General features: G+C 45.8%; 1 protein-coding gene across 1 annotated transcript in view; it reads right to left on the bottom strand.

Moving 5' to 3' along the window:
* FECH (ferrochelatase) overlaps positions 1–15,754 on the bottom strand; it is a 34,373-nt gene extending 18,619 nt beyond the window's left edge. Inside the window, exons 1-4 of the mRNA XM_081801128.1 lie at positions 15,502–15,754; positions 10,663–10,789; positions 6,015–6,134; positions 4,065–4,213 (exon numbers count right to left, since the gene is read on the bottom strand). Of these exons, the coding sequence (XP_081657254.1) occupies positions 4,065–4,213; positions 6,015–6,134; positions 10,663–10,789; positions 15,502–15,568 (463 nt within the window). The 5' untranslated portion in view covers positions 15,569–15,754. The remainder of the gene's footprint in view (positions 1–4,064; positions 4,214–6,014; positions 6,135–10,662; positions 10,790–15,501) is intronic.
* Positions 15,755–16,270: the final 516 nt, after the last annotated feature.

Here is a 16,270-nt window from a genome sequence, read left to right as displayed (position 1 = left end):
CCAAGAGTCTTTGGTGACATGTCACCAGGAAAAGAAAAAAAAAAGGACTGAGTTGAATTTTTGAGCAGTGAAACTTCATTAATTTCCAGCCCACAGTTCAAATGTCTGGCTTGTACATGACTCTTTGAGAGAAAGGTGTGAAATAGATAGCATAATGCTTTTTGAGTTGTAGCTCGTTATGAGCCCTAGGCCAATGATGAATAATAATAAAGGCTCACATTTATTGAATTTTTACCATGTACCATGCACCAGTCTGATGCCTTTCGTGATTATCTTATGTAATATTCACAATGATCCTAGGAGTGGGGTTCTGTGATCACCGCCATTTTCTTTTCCTTCTTTTTTTTTTTTTAAAGATTTTATTTATTTATTTGACAGAGAGAGACATAGTGAGAGCAGGAACACAAGCAGGGGGAGTGGGAGAGGGAGAAGCAGGCTTCCCGCGGAGCAGGGAGCCCGATGTGGGACTCGATCCCAGGACCCTGGGATCATGACCTGAGCCGAAGGCAGATGCTCAACGACCGAGCCACCCAGGCGCCCGATCACCACCATTTTCAAGATGAGGCTGAGTGGGGTAGTCATCTGCCTGAAGTCCTACAACCAGGACTGGGGAAGCCAGCTCCATCTGAAGAGAGCCCACGCTCCTCCCCATCAGGCATCCTGTAAAGAACAACTGACTTATTCTACGGAGCAGCACGCACTTACAGCTTCCTGAGAAGCAGTCACAGTCTACATAACCAAACTATCATTTTTTAAATGTATTTGAGATTTAAACTTTCATAAAGTGATTACACTTCTCATCTATTTTCCTTCTCTATTCCCTCAATTCCTGTAATGTGGTGTAATCCTATGAAAAAAATTCCAAGTTATATTCCCTCGTTAAACTGACCGTATGACTTAATAGTCAATTTTACACAAAGCCAGTGCAAGCTGAAATTTCTATAACAGCTACTAAGCAACAACTACTTCCCTAAAAATGAGAGTTTGAAACATTTCTATCTGTTCGTAATCATCACACTGTTTTGCCTAAAGAGAATTTTTCCCAATAGAAATAAACAAATAGACATAGTTTAAAAGTATACTTTTGGTTTTGTGTGAACGTATGAGAAGGGAAGAGGAAGGAGAAAGAGAGGAATGGAGGGAGGGACAGAGAAAGCAGGAAGGAAAAGCCACACGAAGGGGGTGAGGGGCCTGGGTCTTCACAGCTGGCTCGGGTCCGTTCTGCGACGCATTAAGTAGCAGGACAAGGAACCTCTTTCTAGTTAATCTGGGTGAGCTCCTGGCAGAGCCACACTTGATAATCTTGGTCTTTAGCACAAAGCTCCCCCAAAGCAGTTTCCAAACCTTGAGACTATTTCATTTTTCCTCCATCAGCATTCTGTGTGATCACTGGCCTTCCTACCCATTTTGTATAGCATCTCTCCAGTAAATCTTAAAAGATTTTCTCTCTGCCCCTTAAGCAGATTAGGCTGTAATCGCAGGGTGTCCCTGGACTGGAAGCTTCTCGTAAGTAGAAACCATGTTTTTTGACTTTGAAAAGCAGTTTCGAACAGTGCAGGGCACTCAGGGTGCCGCTGATGAATGACCGAGTGGACAGTCTTGGGCCTTATCAAGCATCTCTACCATACCCCCAGAGCAGGTCTGCCAAAACCGTTAGGTGATCATTTACCATGTAGGAGAGAGCAGCGATTTAACCTGCCTGCTCCGAGGGTCCCAAGTGTGGGCCAGAGGGCAGTGATAGGTCAAAGGGTCATCAGTACCAAAGCCCTCCCAGGACCAGGATCTGGACGAGCCTCCCAGATCCAGAGAAACTAAAAGTAGCCCCTAAGGGGCGCCTGGGTGGCTCAGTCGGTTAAGCATCTGCCTTCGGCTCAGGTCACGGTCCCAGGGTCCTGGGATCGAGTCCCACATCAGGTTCCCTGCTCAATGGGGAGCCTGCTTCTCCCTCTCCCTCTGCCTGCCGCTCTGCCTGCTTGTGATCTCTCTCTCTGTGTGTCAAATAAATAAAATCTTAAAAAAAAAAAAAAATTAGCCCCTAAGACAATTTACTCCCTGCCTCAATGAAAATGACCAGGTAACTCAGCTCCATGAAGGTAAGGGTGTGACTTAGTCACTACTTTATCCCTCATCACTATACTGTACCTGAGTGTGGTCAGAGCTTACAAATACCTGGTGGTTGGCTGGATGGAAGAGTGGATGCAAGTGGGAAATAATGCGTGAAAGAGCAGCTACGTGAGCAACCAAATGGGCAAGTAAATGGAGTGAGAAAGGAGGAAAGATGATTTCCCGTCACATTAGTAGTGATTTAGTGACTGGACAGGCAAGCCACTGAGCTGATGATACTTCATGGATACCCTAAACTTATCCCCAAATTGTAATGAAGAATAATAGACTTTACTTTCTCATATGCCTCCATAAGATGGAATGCTTAATAACTGATTTTTTTAAAAAATCACTTACAATTCTGACTATGAAAATATGAAGTGGATATTACTATTCTTTGGTCCCTACCAAAGCAGGGAATAATCCTACAATCTAGATGATGTAACTTCCTTTGTACTAGATGGCCACAGATTAAAATAATCAGATGTTTGATAGTAAGTGATTTAAATCGGGACTCTTTCCAAGCCAACCTGGGAGGCTGAGGCCATGGCTGGTCCGTCTGATCCGGACAACCCAGCAGCCTCACCAGAGAGAGAGGGAAGGTGGGAAGGATGCCCTCCATCTGTACTCCTTGCTCAAGACTAACAGCTCTGCTGGGATACTGGATGGATCCTACCACATCAACAGACAAAAATGGCATCTTGCCACTTCTTTTTTTCCACTGAAGACAGCACAGCAACTGCAGATCTGATTCACACTAGACCTTTTAAACTGATAAACTGTTAATGACTAGAGGGCTTGTTCTCTATCAGGCAGGTGTGAGTAGGGCACAGCCAAGTTTCCCTCACCTAATGTTTTCAAGATACATTGCAGTACGAGTGGCTGAATTGTATAAGAAATGCCCTTGAGCCACCAGCGAAGGCAGGAAGCACACCCAATGTTCAGAAGCATGACTGAACAATTTTCCAAGTGAGCTGAGCTGAGCTAGAGCCTCTGTCCCTGTATGTGACGGGAAACAGTGGCTTCCAAGAGCAGCTTGAGGTGACACTCAATGGTGTTTTCTCAGAGCAGAGTGAAATGCTTTTGGTCCCGCCTGGAGGGGTGGCTGTCCTTGAGGCTCCCCACTGTGTCACACTCCTGTCCTCATTCTGGAGCCCCAAAATGCACTGTTAATTAATGTATTTCATGCACCTTACATGCACATTTCTTGGTTTAACATTTCTCATATTGGTCCACATCTGCAACAGATGCCGTCTTAAAATTAACCGGCAGAGTTTCGTGTGTGTGTGTGTGTGTGTGTGTGAACAATGGTGTGTCCTGCAATCTTGAATGTGTCTTGAATGCAGCTAAATATGGCACTTACAATTCATTCATGCAGTTAGTGCTTCATTCTGCACATTATCCTTCTGCATTCGAGGTTCTCAGAGGATGGTTACCAGCCACACCAATCCTCTAGCGCCTCACACTAGCCGGTGTTGCTGAGAGCCGAGGACGGTTGCTGAAAGTTGCTTACAGTCTCACGGCTGCCACAAGAGCTAGCCAATTCTGCTCTGCTCATCTAATTAGCCGTCTGCACAGAAGGAAAGGCACTAACAGCAGCCCTGATCCATTTCCCAAAGATTTCTTCCCGGGGGCAATGAGATATGCATCTTTTATTCATGGTATGTGGCCTCTTCCTTATAATCTAGCTCAATTTAACACACACCTCAAACTTCCTTTTGAACCAATGTTCCAAATCTTTAGCTCTTTCCTCTGTAACATAAGGAATAACAGGCTACACAACCAAGGACAAAGGATAATGCCTTAAGAACGGAGTTAAGGGACCATGCATCATACAGAAACCCCCACAGATCAAGGACTGCAGATACAGAGAACCGCATCTGCCAACCACTAGTGTTTGGGACTTCATATCTAACTTGCAAGAACAAGCCTAGAGAGATACTAATTAAGAAGCGCTGTACCTGTGTGTGGGGACAACTCATCCAGCAGCTTCACCATGCCTTCTCCTTGCTTGGAGGTCCACATCTTGATGGGAGACCCACCTCCAATCCTGCGGTACTGCTCCTGAATTTTGGGGGTTCGGCGTTTGGCGATGATTGGTGCCAGCTTACTAAATCATTTAACAGGTAGGTAAGTGGATTTTATTCCACCTTAGCAACCTCAGAAACTACTCGATAGAAAAGATAAGCAAAATTGTAAGAAGAGCCTAAGAAGATCAAGCCTTTAAAAACAGAAGCTTTGGGGGCGCCTGGGTGGCTCAGTCGTTAGGCGTCTGCCTTCGGCTCAGGTCATGATCCCGGAGTCCCGGGATCGAGTCCCACATCGGGCTCCCTGCTCGGCGGGAAGCCTGCTTCTCCCTCTCCCACCCCTGCTGCTTGTGTTCCTGCTCTCGCTCTCTCTCTCTCTCTGTCAAATAAATAATAAAATATTAAAAAAAAAAACAGAAGCTTTGAGTGAGAAACAGCCAGCTCTTTTGGCCTCAAGTAGAGAGAGAAAACTAAACACTCTCTGAGGAGTAGCCACATCTGCCCCACGTGTTATTCTAGCAACATAGCCTGAAGATTCAGGACACCAAACGCGCAGGCACAGACCCTAGGTGCATGCTGGCCACTATCCTAACACTTCCTGATCCTACACCTAGTAGGAAGTGGGATATAGAAGACATTAGGAAGCATATATTCCTCTTACTTTAAGAAAATGCATATTAATCACAGATACATTTGCATATGTGAGCAAAGATGTACGCAAACCACATGAATGTTCACTGTAATACGTAAACAACGTAAATGTCCACCATGAGCCACAGGTTAAATAAATTAAGGTATGACCAGACAATGCAACTATCTATACAGTCGTGGGGAAAAAACAAAAAACAAAAAACCAGATCTATATAATCTGTTACGGAACAATCTCCAAGATACATTGTTAAATTTCAAAAAAAGAAAATAGCAAAGTGTTAAATAATGTACATAAGTACATTCACATTTGTGTTGAAAAGAACAGGGAGGATATATATGTGCATATATACCTATATATCTATAAATAAAGTTATGTATATGCTTGCATATGCACGAACTATTTCTAAATGTAACCAGAAAGACATCTGTACAATTACAGATTTCTCTGTTTCTGGTTACATCTGTAACCTCCCAGCTGGGTAACTGGAAGGCTGGAGTCCCAAGGAAAGGGACACTTGCTTTTTACTGTGAACATTTTTCTGCTATTTGCATTTTTTATCATATGCATGTATAAATTTTTCATTACAAAAGCCTATTTTAAAAGAGAAGAGAAGGAAGGAGGGAGGGAAGGATGAAAGGGAAGAGGCAGTCACCGTCCATATTCACAGTATGAATGAATACTAATCACTGCTTCCCTGAGTGCCAAGTACAAATGTATCTGTAATATCTTTAAAGGGACATCAGTTGTGTCAAGACAACTGCGATTTCCAGAGCTCTGGGGAGGAAAGGGCTCAAGGAGGATCCCCTCCCCAACTTGCTTTCTCTCTCTCCTGCAATTCTTGCAATATCAAATCCTTCTTTTTTTTTTTTTTAAAGATTTTATTTATTCATTTGAGACACAGAGATACAGAGAGAGAGAGAGAAAGCATGAGCAGGTAGAGAGGCAGAGGGAGAGGGAGAAGCAGGCTCCCCGCCGAGCCAGGAGCCCGATGCGGGGCTCGATCCCAGGACCCTGGGATCATGACCTGAGCCAAAGGCAGATGCTTAACCATCTGAGCCACCCAGGCGCCCCTCAAATCCTTCTTATACCTAAGAAAATAATAATGCTGCTCTAGCCACTACCAGATAAGCATTAAAACCATTTATTTTGTGAAACTAAAGAACCGAGGTACGTGTAAGGCAAGAGGCACTGCACAAGGTAGGAAGAAGCACAGGTACTTAGACGTGTCTTACTTTTGAATAGGAAGCGTCATGAGGTCTCGGTCCAAGAAGAGCCTCAGAAGGAAGTCGTGAACATCTCCCAGGGTTTCAGGGCCTCCCATGTTTAGCATTAATATTCCAGTTTTTGGCTTCCTACAGAAAACAAAATGCAATGGTTGATTTGTAACTTTCTATTTTTCTCCTCTAGGGTACAATCTTGGTTCAGCTAGCAAACTCACATCCAATCTGTTCAAAGCAAAGGTACAGACCTACAGAGCTGTGCACTAGCATCCCATGGCTACCTATGTGGGAACACACCAGGCCTCTGGTTCCGCAGGGTCCCAGCTCTGACTCTGACCTCGGTCTCCTAGCTTCATCCATGACACTGGTCTTCTCTGGGCTCGAAACGTTTCTCCACTAAACGGTCAGTCCTGAACAAAGATCCCATTCCTTAGGGACTGAGAGCCAAGGTATAAATCTACAATTGTCCTGAGGCTGGAAAAACTGTTCATGTGAATGCCTTATGAATACACAAATGACTTGGTCTCTCCAAACTTCAGTTTCTTCATCTATAAGATAGAGAGTCCACCAACTACCTCAAAAGGTTGTTTTGAGAATTAAATAAGATAGCGTACTTAGTTATTTAGCATGATCTGGTACACAGAAATTCTATTATACACAGAGAAGCCATGGGCTTCCCAGAAGTTTAAACCTCCACAGTATAATACCAGCCCATCTCTAATTCTTTACCTGCTCCCTTCTCTTTAATTATTACGTTAAATTACTACTGACAAATTATTTCTTGCTACTCTGCTGCTTTTCCAGAGCCTGCCTTTACTCCATCTTCAGTGTCTCCCGCTACGATAAAGTACACGTCTCATGTGGCACTCACCTCTCCATCCTCCATCTAGAGCCACTGCTTAGGGGATTCCTGCAAGAAATTGCTCTAACTTATTCAAATAGGTCCAGCACTGAATGAGCCAGAAGAAGCAAAAAAAGAAAATCAAGCAGTTTGGGGGAAGTTAAATAAACCAAAGGACTATGCAAACTCTAAACCTCTAAAATCTAGAGCAGCTCTGGAGCCTGCACAGATTAACGTGAGCCAGGTCAAGATGAGTTCTCCATTCCTACACCCCTTCAGGGCGCAAGATGGAGCCAGAGTGGGACCAAGTGCCCCTCGCATGCTTCAGGTGGCCGCCAGCAGCCCAAGACTGGAGACTTGGAACTCTGAGGTCATAGCCAGAGATGAGAGCCTGGAGAACTGGAGGCCCGTGTGTTCCTGTGAACAGTAGCCCTGTGACGGCAGTGAAAGAGCCTGCAGGTGCGGACACTAAAGGACAAGGAGTATTTCTTCCATTCCTGCACTTTTTTTTTTTTGCATTTGGAAAAATTTAGATATAATTTACATATCATAAAATCTGCCACGTCAAACTACAATTCAGTGGTTTCTAATACATGCACCAAGTTATGCAACCATTACAACTATCTAATTCCTAAACATTTTCATTACCCTGAAAGGATATTCCCCCCGACTAGAGCCATTCCCCATTCTCCCTCCTGCTCACTCTTGGCAACCACTGACCTGCTTTCTGGGTCTATGGATCTGCCTATTCGTAGAAATAGAATCACATAATATGTGGCCCTTTGTGTCTGGTTTCTTTCCCTTAGCATACAATTTTCAAGGTTCATCCATGTGATAGCATGAATCAGTATTCTTTCCTTCTTTTTTTTTTTTTTTTAAAGATTTTATTTATTTATTTGAGAGAGAGAATGAGCTAGAGAGAGAGAGCATGAGAGGGGGGAGGGTCAGAGGGCGAAGCAGGCTCCCCGCTGAGCAGGGAGCCCGATGCGGGACTTGATCCCGGGACTCCAGGATCATGACCTGAGCTGAAGGCAGTTGCTTAACCAACTGAGCCACCCAGGCGCCCAGTATTCTTTCCTTCTTATGGCTGAATGTAGTCTCCATTCACTCTTTGATAAAGCAGCTGAGAAGGACCAGACTGAGGTTTATGTAAAACACCATTATTACAAATGCAGAGGGGTCCCACTTTCTAACCCTCCTACATCAAGACCACCTCAAACTGCTGCAGTGACTGAGCCGATCCTGCCGAGATGGCTCTTGTTTGGAAGACTGTTCCTAATGTGTTCTAAAGCCAATGAGATCACGAGGACAGTTTAATTGCAATTTTTAAACAAACACTAACATTTGGTGATAATGTGAGGCAGCAGAGGGTGTCAAATGTATACACATGGAAACTGTTTTTTGAGCAAACACACTACAGGGGAATGAGGCAGAAATCAGTTCTCAGCCTAAATTTTCAAAATAAGAGGGCGGGGAATTAGCTCAAATGGTAGAGCGCTCGCTTAGCAAAATAAGAACCAATTCCTGGGGTAAGGGGTATGTTGCATTCCAGTGAAGTCAGGGATCTTCCCGTTTAGAGCCCATCATAAGGAGGAACTAGGTTCACTTTTCACATCATCTTAGGCCAACGTTTCTCTTCCTTGGCACTACAGGCATTTTGGGCTGGATGATCCTTGGCTGTGGAGGGCCGTGTTGTACGATGCAGGGTTTCAGTAGCATCCTGGCCTCTACTTGCTAGATGGGTCTATGGATCTGCCCCAACAGCACACACCCCACCTGAGTTGTGACAACCAAAAACGTCCCCAGACATCGCCAACTATGTCTGGGGAGTGGGAGCAGAGGGTTCCCCCCTCCCTCTACTGAGGACCACTGAGTTAGAGGAAGAGGGTTTACCCTCCTTTTTACAAAACCAAGCAATTATTTTGGAAGACGGTCATTGTCCTACAACTTTTCCACCTCCTCTGACCAGAAATCCTATCGATGAATTAACAAGCTGGTATTTAGTTTTCTTTTCTTGATACCTGAAAATTCCAGATTCATTATATTGTGAAACTGTAATACTCCCTTAATCTTTCTACTTAGACCACCAGTGTTCTGGGATCCCGTCTCTCACCCTCAAAATCTGTGACTCACAATAAATTAAGCGCATTTTTCCATGGATTGCTGCCAGTTAACAGATTACTGGTTAAGAAACCCCAAGCTAAGAGACTTACCTAAGCCACAGAGGGTATCAATGTGCAAACGAGATTTAGAACTGTTTTTCATCTGTAACACCTGAGCTCAGAACAAGAGTGGCTTTAAATTGGATGTTACTCTGCCCTGCAAACCCATGTTTTGTAAACCATGATGATGTTACACATGAAAGAGATGCACACGATCTGAAAATACCTAAATACACATGCACTTAATTCAAAACTGTGTTGTGCATGATGAATGGCGCATTAGCTGCCCTAGTCTGACACCCTCTGCGAGAATGTGAAGTGCAAAGCTTTAGCAAGGGTCACTCTGTCTCTCCTCCCCTCCAGACACAGCCCATCTGACACCAAGCTCTGAATGTCAAGTTCCCTTTGTTTGAATGTAAAAGTATAAATAGCATAAATTTAAAACTTCTCCCTTGAAAAGGTTTCAACACTTTGCCTAAGGCTCTATCCCCCCAAAACCTCAGTTTACTGTGTTCAATCAACGTACCCAGGATCACACAATGAAAAATAACAAACACAAAATAAGACTATTCACTTTCATAGCTGTATTGCTTTCATGGAACATCTTGTCTAGAAGAAAGGTCAAGGAGTTAATAGTTCACAGCGACTTTCCTTCTTTAACCCTGCTAGTATTGAAGTGTGCTATTTCTGTGTACTCATCTAAATAATTGCCTTATAGAGTCTTGTGCTGCGTCTGTACCAAGGAAGACTTAAGAAGGGCTGTGGCTTCTGCTATGGAAGAGGACACCCAACAACAACGCCGTGCCCGCCATGCCCGCTGACGCCCACCAGCAAACAGCAGGGGTGAAGTACGGAACAGATACTTTATTCCTTTAATAAATCGCAAATCATATTATGTCAGTTCTAATTTTGTTCACTGTGTTAACAGTGAAAAACAATGGGCAGAGTTTACCACATAAATTCTTGACAGATTAGTTATTCTTTATCCTCTACACGACCTACATTTTATAGGTGTAATTATGTTAGGTTCGTAAATACATTTCGAGCAATACATATAATTTGTGTTACATGACATATTCCAGGACTAAATTCCTACATGATTTGCAGACCGTACTGAGCTATGTGTCCTTTAACAAAAGCCTGGTGGGATTTTCTTTGTCAATCATACCCCAATAAAGCTGGAAAAAATTTTTTTAATAAAAAATTTTAGGGGCACCTGGGTGGCTCAGTCGTTAAGCGTCTGCCTTCGGCTCAGGTCATGATCCCAGGTCCTGGGATCGAGCCCCGCAGCGGGCTCCCTGCTCCGCGGGAGGCCTGCTTCTCCCTCTCCCACTCCCCATGCTTGTGTTCCTCTCTCGCTGTCTCTCTCTCTCTGTCAAATAAATAAATAAAAGCTTAAAAAAAATTTTTTTTTAATCTGTAAAAAATTTCAAAAAAAATTTAAAACCTTAGGGGGTGTGTGTGTGTGTGTGAAAGAGAGAAAGAGAGAGAGACCTGCAGTTTTCCAGTTACTGAAAGAAAGCCAAGAAAATAACACCCCACTCCTTACATACTGGCATTCCCCCGCAGCTTTCCTCCTAAGGCTGCTTGTAGCCACTCACTGGTGTTGGCATCCACAAAAAGAAATTCTTATTAGTACCTAAAATTAGAGTCATACCTCTTCCCCGGCTGAACTTGTAGTTTTGGGCTTCTGCCACGTTGGGCTGTTTCTGTGGCAGCGGCCGCTGTGGCTCCAATCGACTGGCCCCTCCATGGCTGGCAGGTCCTCGAGCCGCCCTGCACCACTGTGGCAAGATTAAAGTAACAGCATGAAATCTAGCGGGGAAGTAATTACTTTGGAAGAGGTCCTCAGAGCATCAGTCCCAGATTTAAAATTTAAAGAGATGCTGTAGCGGAGGCGATTTTCCCAGCATTTCTCTGCACATGGGTAAAGGCACTTACAATCCCTCTGACGGGGGGCGGGGGGGCACCCCCTAGGAGAGCGTATCAGGACCTGCATGGAGCCTTTTTAGAAACACACCTCCTCACTCTGCCTCGGCAGATTCTGACACGATCCTTCATGAAAACCACTGCCCGTTTCTGGAAGTTACTGGCAGCAGCGTGCTACTCATACAAAGGGCGAGAAGCTTGCCCGACAGGCTAAGAGCCATTGATTTAGGGAGTGGCAGTCGAGCCAGTTTCCCATTGTCAATTGCACAGACCTCATCTGCCTCTAAGCCTTCTCCCTTAAAGCACCAGTGCTAGGGACACCTGGGTGGCTCAGTCGTTAAGCGTCTGCCTTCGGCTCAGGTCGTGGTCCCAGGGTCCTGGGATCCAGCCCCGCATCGGGCTCCCTGCTCGGCGGGGAGCCTGCTGCTCCCTCTGCCTGCTGTTCTCCCTGCTTGTGCTCTCTCACTCTCTCTCTGACAAATAAATAAAAAAATCTTAAAAAAAAAAAAAAAAAGCACCAGTGCTGAGAACCCCAGCACTGCCCTTGGACCCTGACAAGGCCAAGGGCTCCACTTTAGAGGGCCCTTTCTGGCCCTCCTCCTGCTGCAGCTCCCCCCACGGGGTATGCAGTCAGCACAGCCAAGGATTCATGGACCCCAGAGTCCACAGCTCACATTCCTGACCAGCCTCCCAGGACCTAGAACCCCAGAATTCCCTGTCCCCAGAGCCCCACACCCACTGCCAGGGTCTGCACAGGCCTCCTTCCTAGATCTCGCCTCCTGAGGCCTGACGGTGCCGTCAGCGCAAGCAATTCTTGACCTGAAGGGAAGCTATTTGCAGGGGCAAGAACAGAGCTTGAACATGCAGACTGGAGTGTCCACTCGGGTGCATGCACAAGACTCTTCACCATGCGGGGCAGAGCCGGTGGTGCAAAGAGAAGCAGGGAAGCCTACAGGCGAGAGGCAGCTCTCCCAAGGCCGCGACATTTCTGTAGGCACTCTGAAGAGTTCAACAGTGCACCCCTCCACGGCATGATGAAGGTCTAGTCGCCAGGAGTGGAGAAGAGAACATATTTCACAGCGTGTTAGCTTGCTATCCCACACATGATATGTGGGTCTCCATCTGCACTCTTGTCCTGGCCCCCACAAGAGTTAGGTGTGGGCCTGGAGAAGCCACCTGAACTGAGGAGTCCATGGGCCCTACTTAGTTGTAGCGTGAAGAATATCCATCCTTAAACGACATACAATTAAACTGAAGCTGTACAGTAGGTCCTCAAGATGGCAATGTGGGACTGTGGTTACTGCTGTGCCCCACACTGTACACGTGACCTCTCCCTTCCCTGCTCTCAAACCAGCTGGTCTGAAACCAGCTTGAGATCAGTCTCCTTCTACCCTCCTCCTACTTAGGAGTCAGAGGAGTCTGGGTGAGGAACTCAGGCTGTGGACCAGCAGACCTGACTGCATCCAGCTCTGCCACTTACTAGTAATGTACTGGGGCCAGGCTATACTCTTTCTGAGCCTTAGTTTCCCCAGTAAAATGATGACACCTTGCCACTAGGATCCTTGTGATGATTACAGCAGATAAGACTAGTGATGCACTCTGCACAGCGCCTGCCATATATGATTAGTGCTGGCATTCGTTTCATTTGTAAGTGTCTAGAGCACAGGGACTACATCTGCTCTGATTTTTTTTCACCTACCCTGTCTATAAGATATAGGAGAATGGTATCTCCAGGCCCCTTAGATTTCCAACTATCCATATTGTGCACAATCCCAACAGAGCCAATTACATGAGCTTGTGCTGAACAGTCCTTATTAACTCAAAGTGGAAGTGCAAAAGATTGACATAAAGAAGTTCAATTCTGCTCAAATGAAGTCTCAAACCAACTCACATCTCCTTATTTTAGACAAGTTCAATTCTGAACTGCATGAGATTTAACCAGGTTCTCAATCATGCCACCATGTCTGCAATTCCTTATATGAATGAGATTATACTGGGTTCCATGGGATATCAGAATAGAATTTGGGCATTACATGATTTGACTGCTGATAATAAGATTTCCCCCTGTGAATCTTAAAAAGTGGCAGAAGGGAATCAGGGTGAGACTGGAGTCGTCAACTAGTACATCAGTACTTCCTAGGACAATTTGGGAGCTGGTAGCTTTTCAAGCTGCTGATCTATTGCCATGCCCTCCACTTACACAATCCTCTGTGGTTGAACAAATTCTCAGGGCAATGCTGCTAATAATGGGTCCTCTGTGCTCAGGACCCACCTCTCAAAAACTTCTCTATGATACTCCTGTCCCCTAATGATCTGAAGGTTCCAAAGAAACAAAGAGTAGACTCTGACCAAACGATTTGTATACTTGTAGCTAAAGTTGTTTAATCATTCAAACAAAGGACCAATGGAGATTCCTCAATATACTCAGCTCACTGTGGCATAGAGCGTATGTGTTCGAGCCAGAGAGATCTGGTGGAAATCCCAGATAGCGCCAAACAGGCTGTGTAGCAGTACTTGGGCAACTCAAAGAACTCCTCCAAGCCTCACTTTACTCCTCTGTAAAATGGTGATAAGGCCAACCCTGCAGGGCCGCTGTGAAGATTAGGAAAAATTTTTTAAATCTATGTCCAGCCCCAGGAACAGTGCCAGGCACAATGCATATGGTTAAGCAAGAAGAATACTCAGTAGCAGGGACTTGCCCACTTATGAACTAAGACCAGGTATTCTAATCCTACTTTTACATGAACTGCGGAAGGCCTACAAACCATAAAGGCTATAAAACTAAGAAAATGCAGAATATAAAGAAAGCAAAACTTCCTAACTCCTGGACAAACCCAAAAGGTGAAGTATTCAAAAGTTTATCTGTGACTTAAGTTCATGGGTATCAACTGGTTCTCCAAAACCAAATTACTATATTTTGGATGCTTAGGGGTGGGGCAAAGGAGGGTATAAAGGCACACAAGTACTTAAATATATAATGGAGCCCTTTTCTATCACATAGGAGATGAGGCTTATTTCAAAAGGTACTTATAAAAATAGGTACATTTTAGGGGCGCCTGGATGGCTCAGTCAGTTGGGCGTCTGCCTTTGGCTCGGGTCATGATCCCAGGGTCTTGGGATGAAGCCCCACATCAGGCTCCCTACTCAGTGGGAAGCCTGCTTCTCCCTCTCCCCCTGCTTGTGTTCCCTCTCTCGCTGTCTCTCTCTCTGTGTCAAATAAATAAATAAAATCTTTAAAAAAGGTACATTTTAAAAATTAACAGAAATAATGTACTATATGGTGGCTATTAATAAACACTTGGGGAGGGGAGGCTTTCAAAAAAGAATTACCTTCTGGTATGGCACCAAAATGTTCTAGTGTCTTTAATTTAAACACTAATACTTTTTTTATTATTCCAGAAATTTTTTTCTAATTATGAAAGACATGGATGCTTAGTGTAGAAAATTTGGAAAGAAAAGGCAAAAACAAAAAACAGTAATTCATTAATCTACCAACTTTCTAATTTAAATATACATATAGTATACACAGTATGTGGCCCACCCCAGGGAGCTTCTTACTGATTCTTATTGATACATGGTGTAAAACTTTGCTTTTACTACCCAATTTTTTCTAACCCAGATAATGTTAATTCCTTCATTTCAAAAGGATGATTAAAGTATTATAACTACTTCATAAAATCAGAGTCCATAATTCAATTGACTTCAAATCCACTTTCATTATGGTTTCTGAATCCTTCCACTTAGTCACCTATAATCTGGACAACAAATCATTTAAAGTTTTTCAAATTGTTCTATGACCTCAAATGTAGAACGTGTCAGATTTTGCCACAGAAAGGGCCAAAGAAAGAAAACATTAATTCAATACATCTTTCAGCCCTGTTACCAGCATTGCGCTTCCTCTTCTTAAAAAATAATGCCCTTTGCTCCAGTACCCTGAGTGGCCTGACCCTCAGTATAAACTGGGTCCTTATTATTTTCCTCACAAAGACACCTGTAATAAGATAAGGAAATTCAAAGTGGATTCTCTCCATTCCCTCTCAGTAGGCACCAGACTGATGAACTGTGGAACTACTTAGAAAAAATAAGTCAGGTCTGTGTCCAGTCACCATTCAGCAGCAGTGGGCACACTGCGACCTCCATCACAAGGGAGGGAACCCCAGGACAGATGTCCTTAGTTAAGTCAGGTCCTTAACTCACGCTCCCTCCCGTAATGCTCACAACAACCCCGTGACTCTCATTATTGATTTTACAGATAAGAACTAAGGCCCTGGCAAATTCCGGCACTGCTCATGGCCACCCAGCTGACCGGTGGTGCTCCAGGACACCCCCCCCGGCAGTGCCCCAGGGCCCCCAGATGACCCACTTACCCCCCTCTCGCCCTCCCAGGGGACGACCCCTTTCCTGTCCCACCTCCACGGCGCCCCTCGCCCCGTCCCGCGGAGCCTCCTGCGCCGCTCCCGGAAGCCCCCAGGTCGGCGGAGCCCGGCGCTAGCTGCCCCCTGCCCGCTGCCCCGGGCGTCGCAGTGACCTCGGCGGCGGTGGCGGCGGCCGCGACCGCCTCACTTACGCCGATCGCGGAGCAGGGCGCTCGCAGCTCGCACGGCCGCAGCCATGTTTGTGCCGCCTGAAAGCATTCCCGGAGCAGCCTCGGCCCGGGACCCGGGCTCCTCCCGCGGTGGCGCGATCGGGTGTCGGTCCCCAAGGCGCCGAGCTGCTGGCACTGCCACCCTAGGCCGCCTTATCTCGCGTAGCTGTCCCCTGAGCTCTCGCGGCGCACCTGCTCATTCGCTGCCGGCCGGGCGGGAGTCTCGGGGGCGGGGCCAGGGAAGACACGCCCCTCGCGGGAGCCCGCCCCGCCGCCGGGCGGTCCCGGGGGGTAAAAGGGGCCGGGTGCGCGCTAGTGGCCGCGCCCCACCACCCGGCAGTTCCCCGCCCTGGAGCCCCGCTCGGCCCCTGATCACCCTGAACGAATGCCCTGGTCGCAATTGCCAACCTGGCCAAGTCAGGAACCGCAGCCACCACTCAGCAAAGGACTTTCCAGACATTTCCAGTACTATTCCTGAGATAGGAGGATGCTTTTGCCTCAGTTCTCCGGTTTGCTTGCCTTGTTACCGCACAACTGTGCCGACCCAGTTTTGTTACGCTTGGTTTTCAGAATAGGAAAAGGAATTGTTTTATATGAGACACTCATGAATGGCATATTATTCAAGTTCTCTGTAGCATCTCTATATAGCCGAGTTTGACAGGTGGGACCAGAAAGCAAACATTATACGGCTAACAGGAGAAAAGGGGAACATAGGAAAAGTGAAGGCCAGCCCAGCAAATGCGTTTCTGGG

Source organism: Leptonychotes weddellii, chromosome 13 (assembly GCF_054177405.1).
Source record: "Leptonychotes weddellii isolate Sample4059 chromosome 13, ASM5417740v2, whole genome shotgun sequence".
Lineage (NCBI taxonomy): Eukaryota > Metazoa > Chordata > Mammalia > Carnivora > Phocidae > Leptonychotes > Leptonychotes weddellii.
Note: the sequence above shows the minus strand (reverse complement) of the source record. Positions and strands in the feature narration are given on the sequence as shown.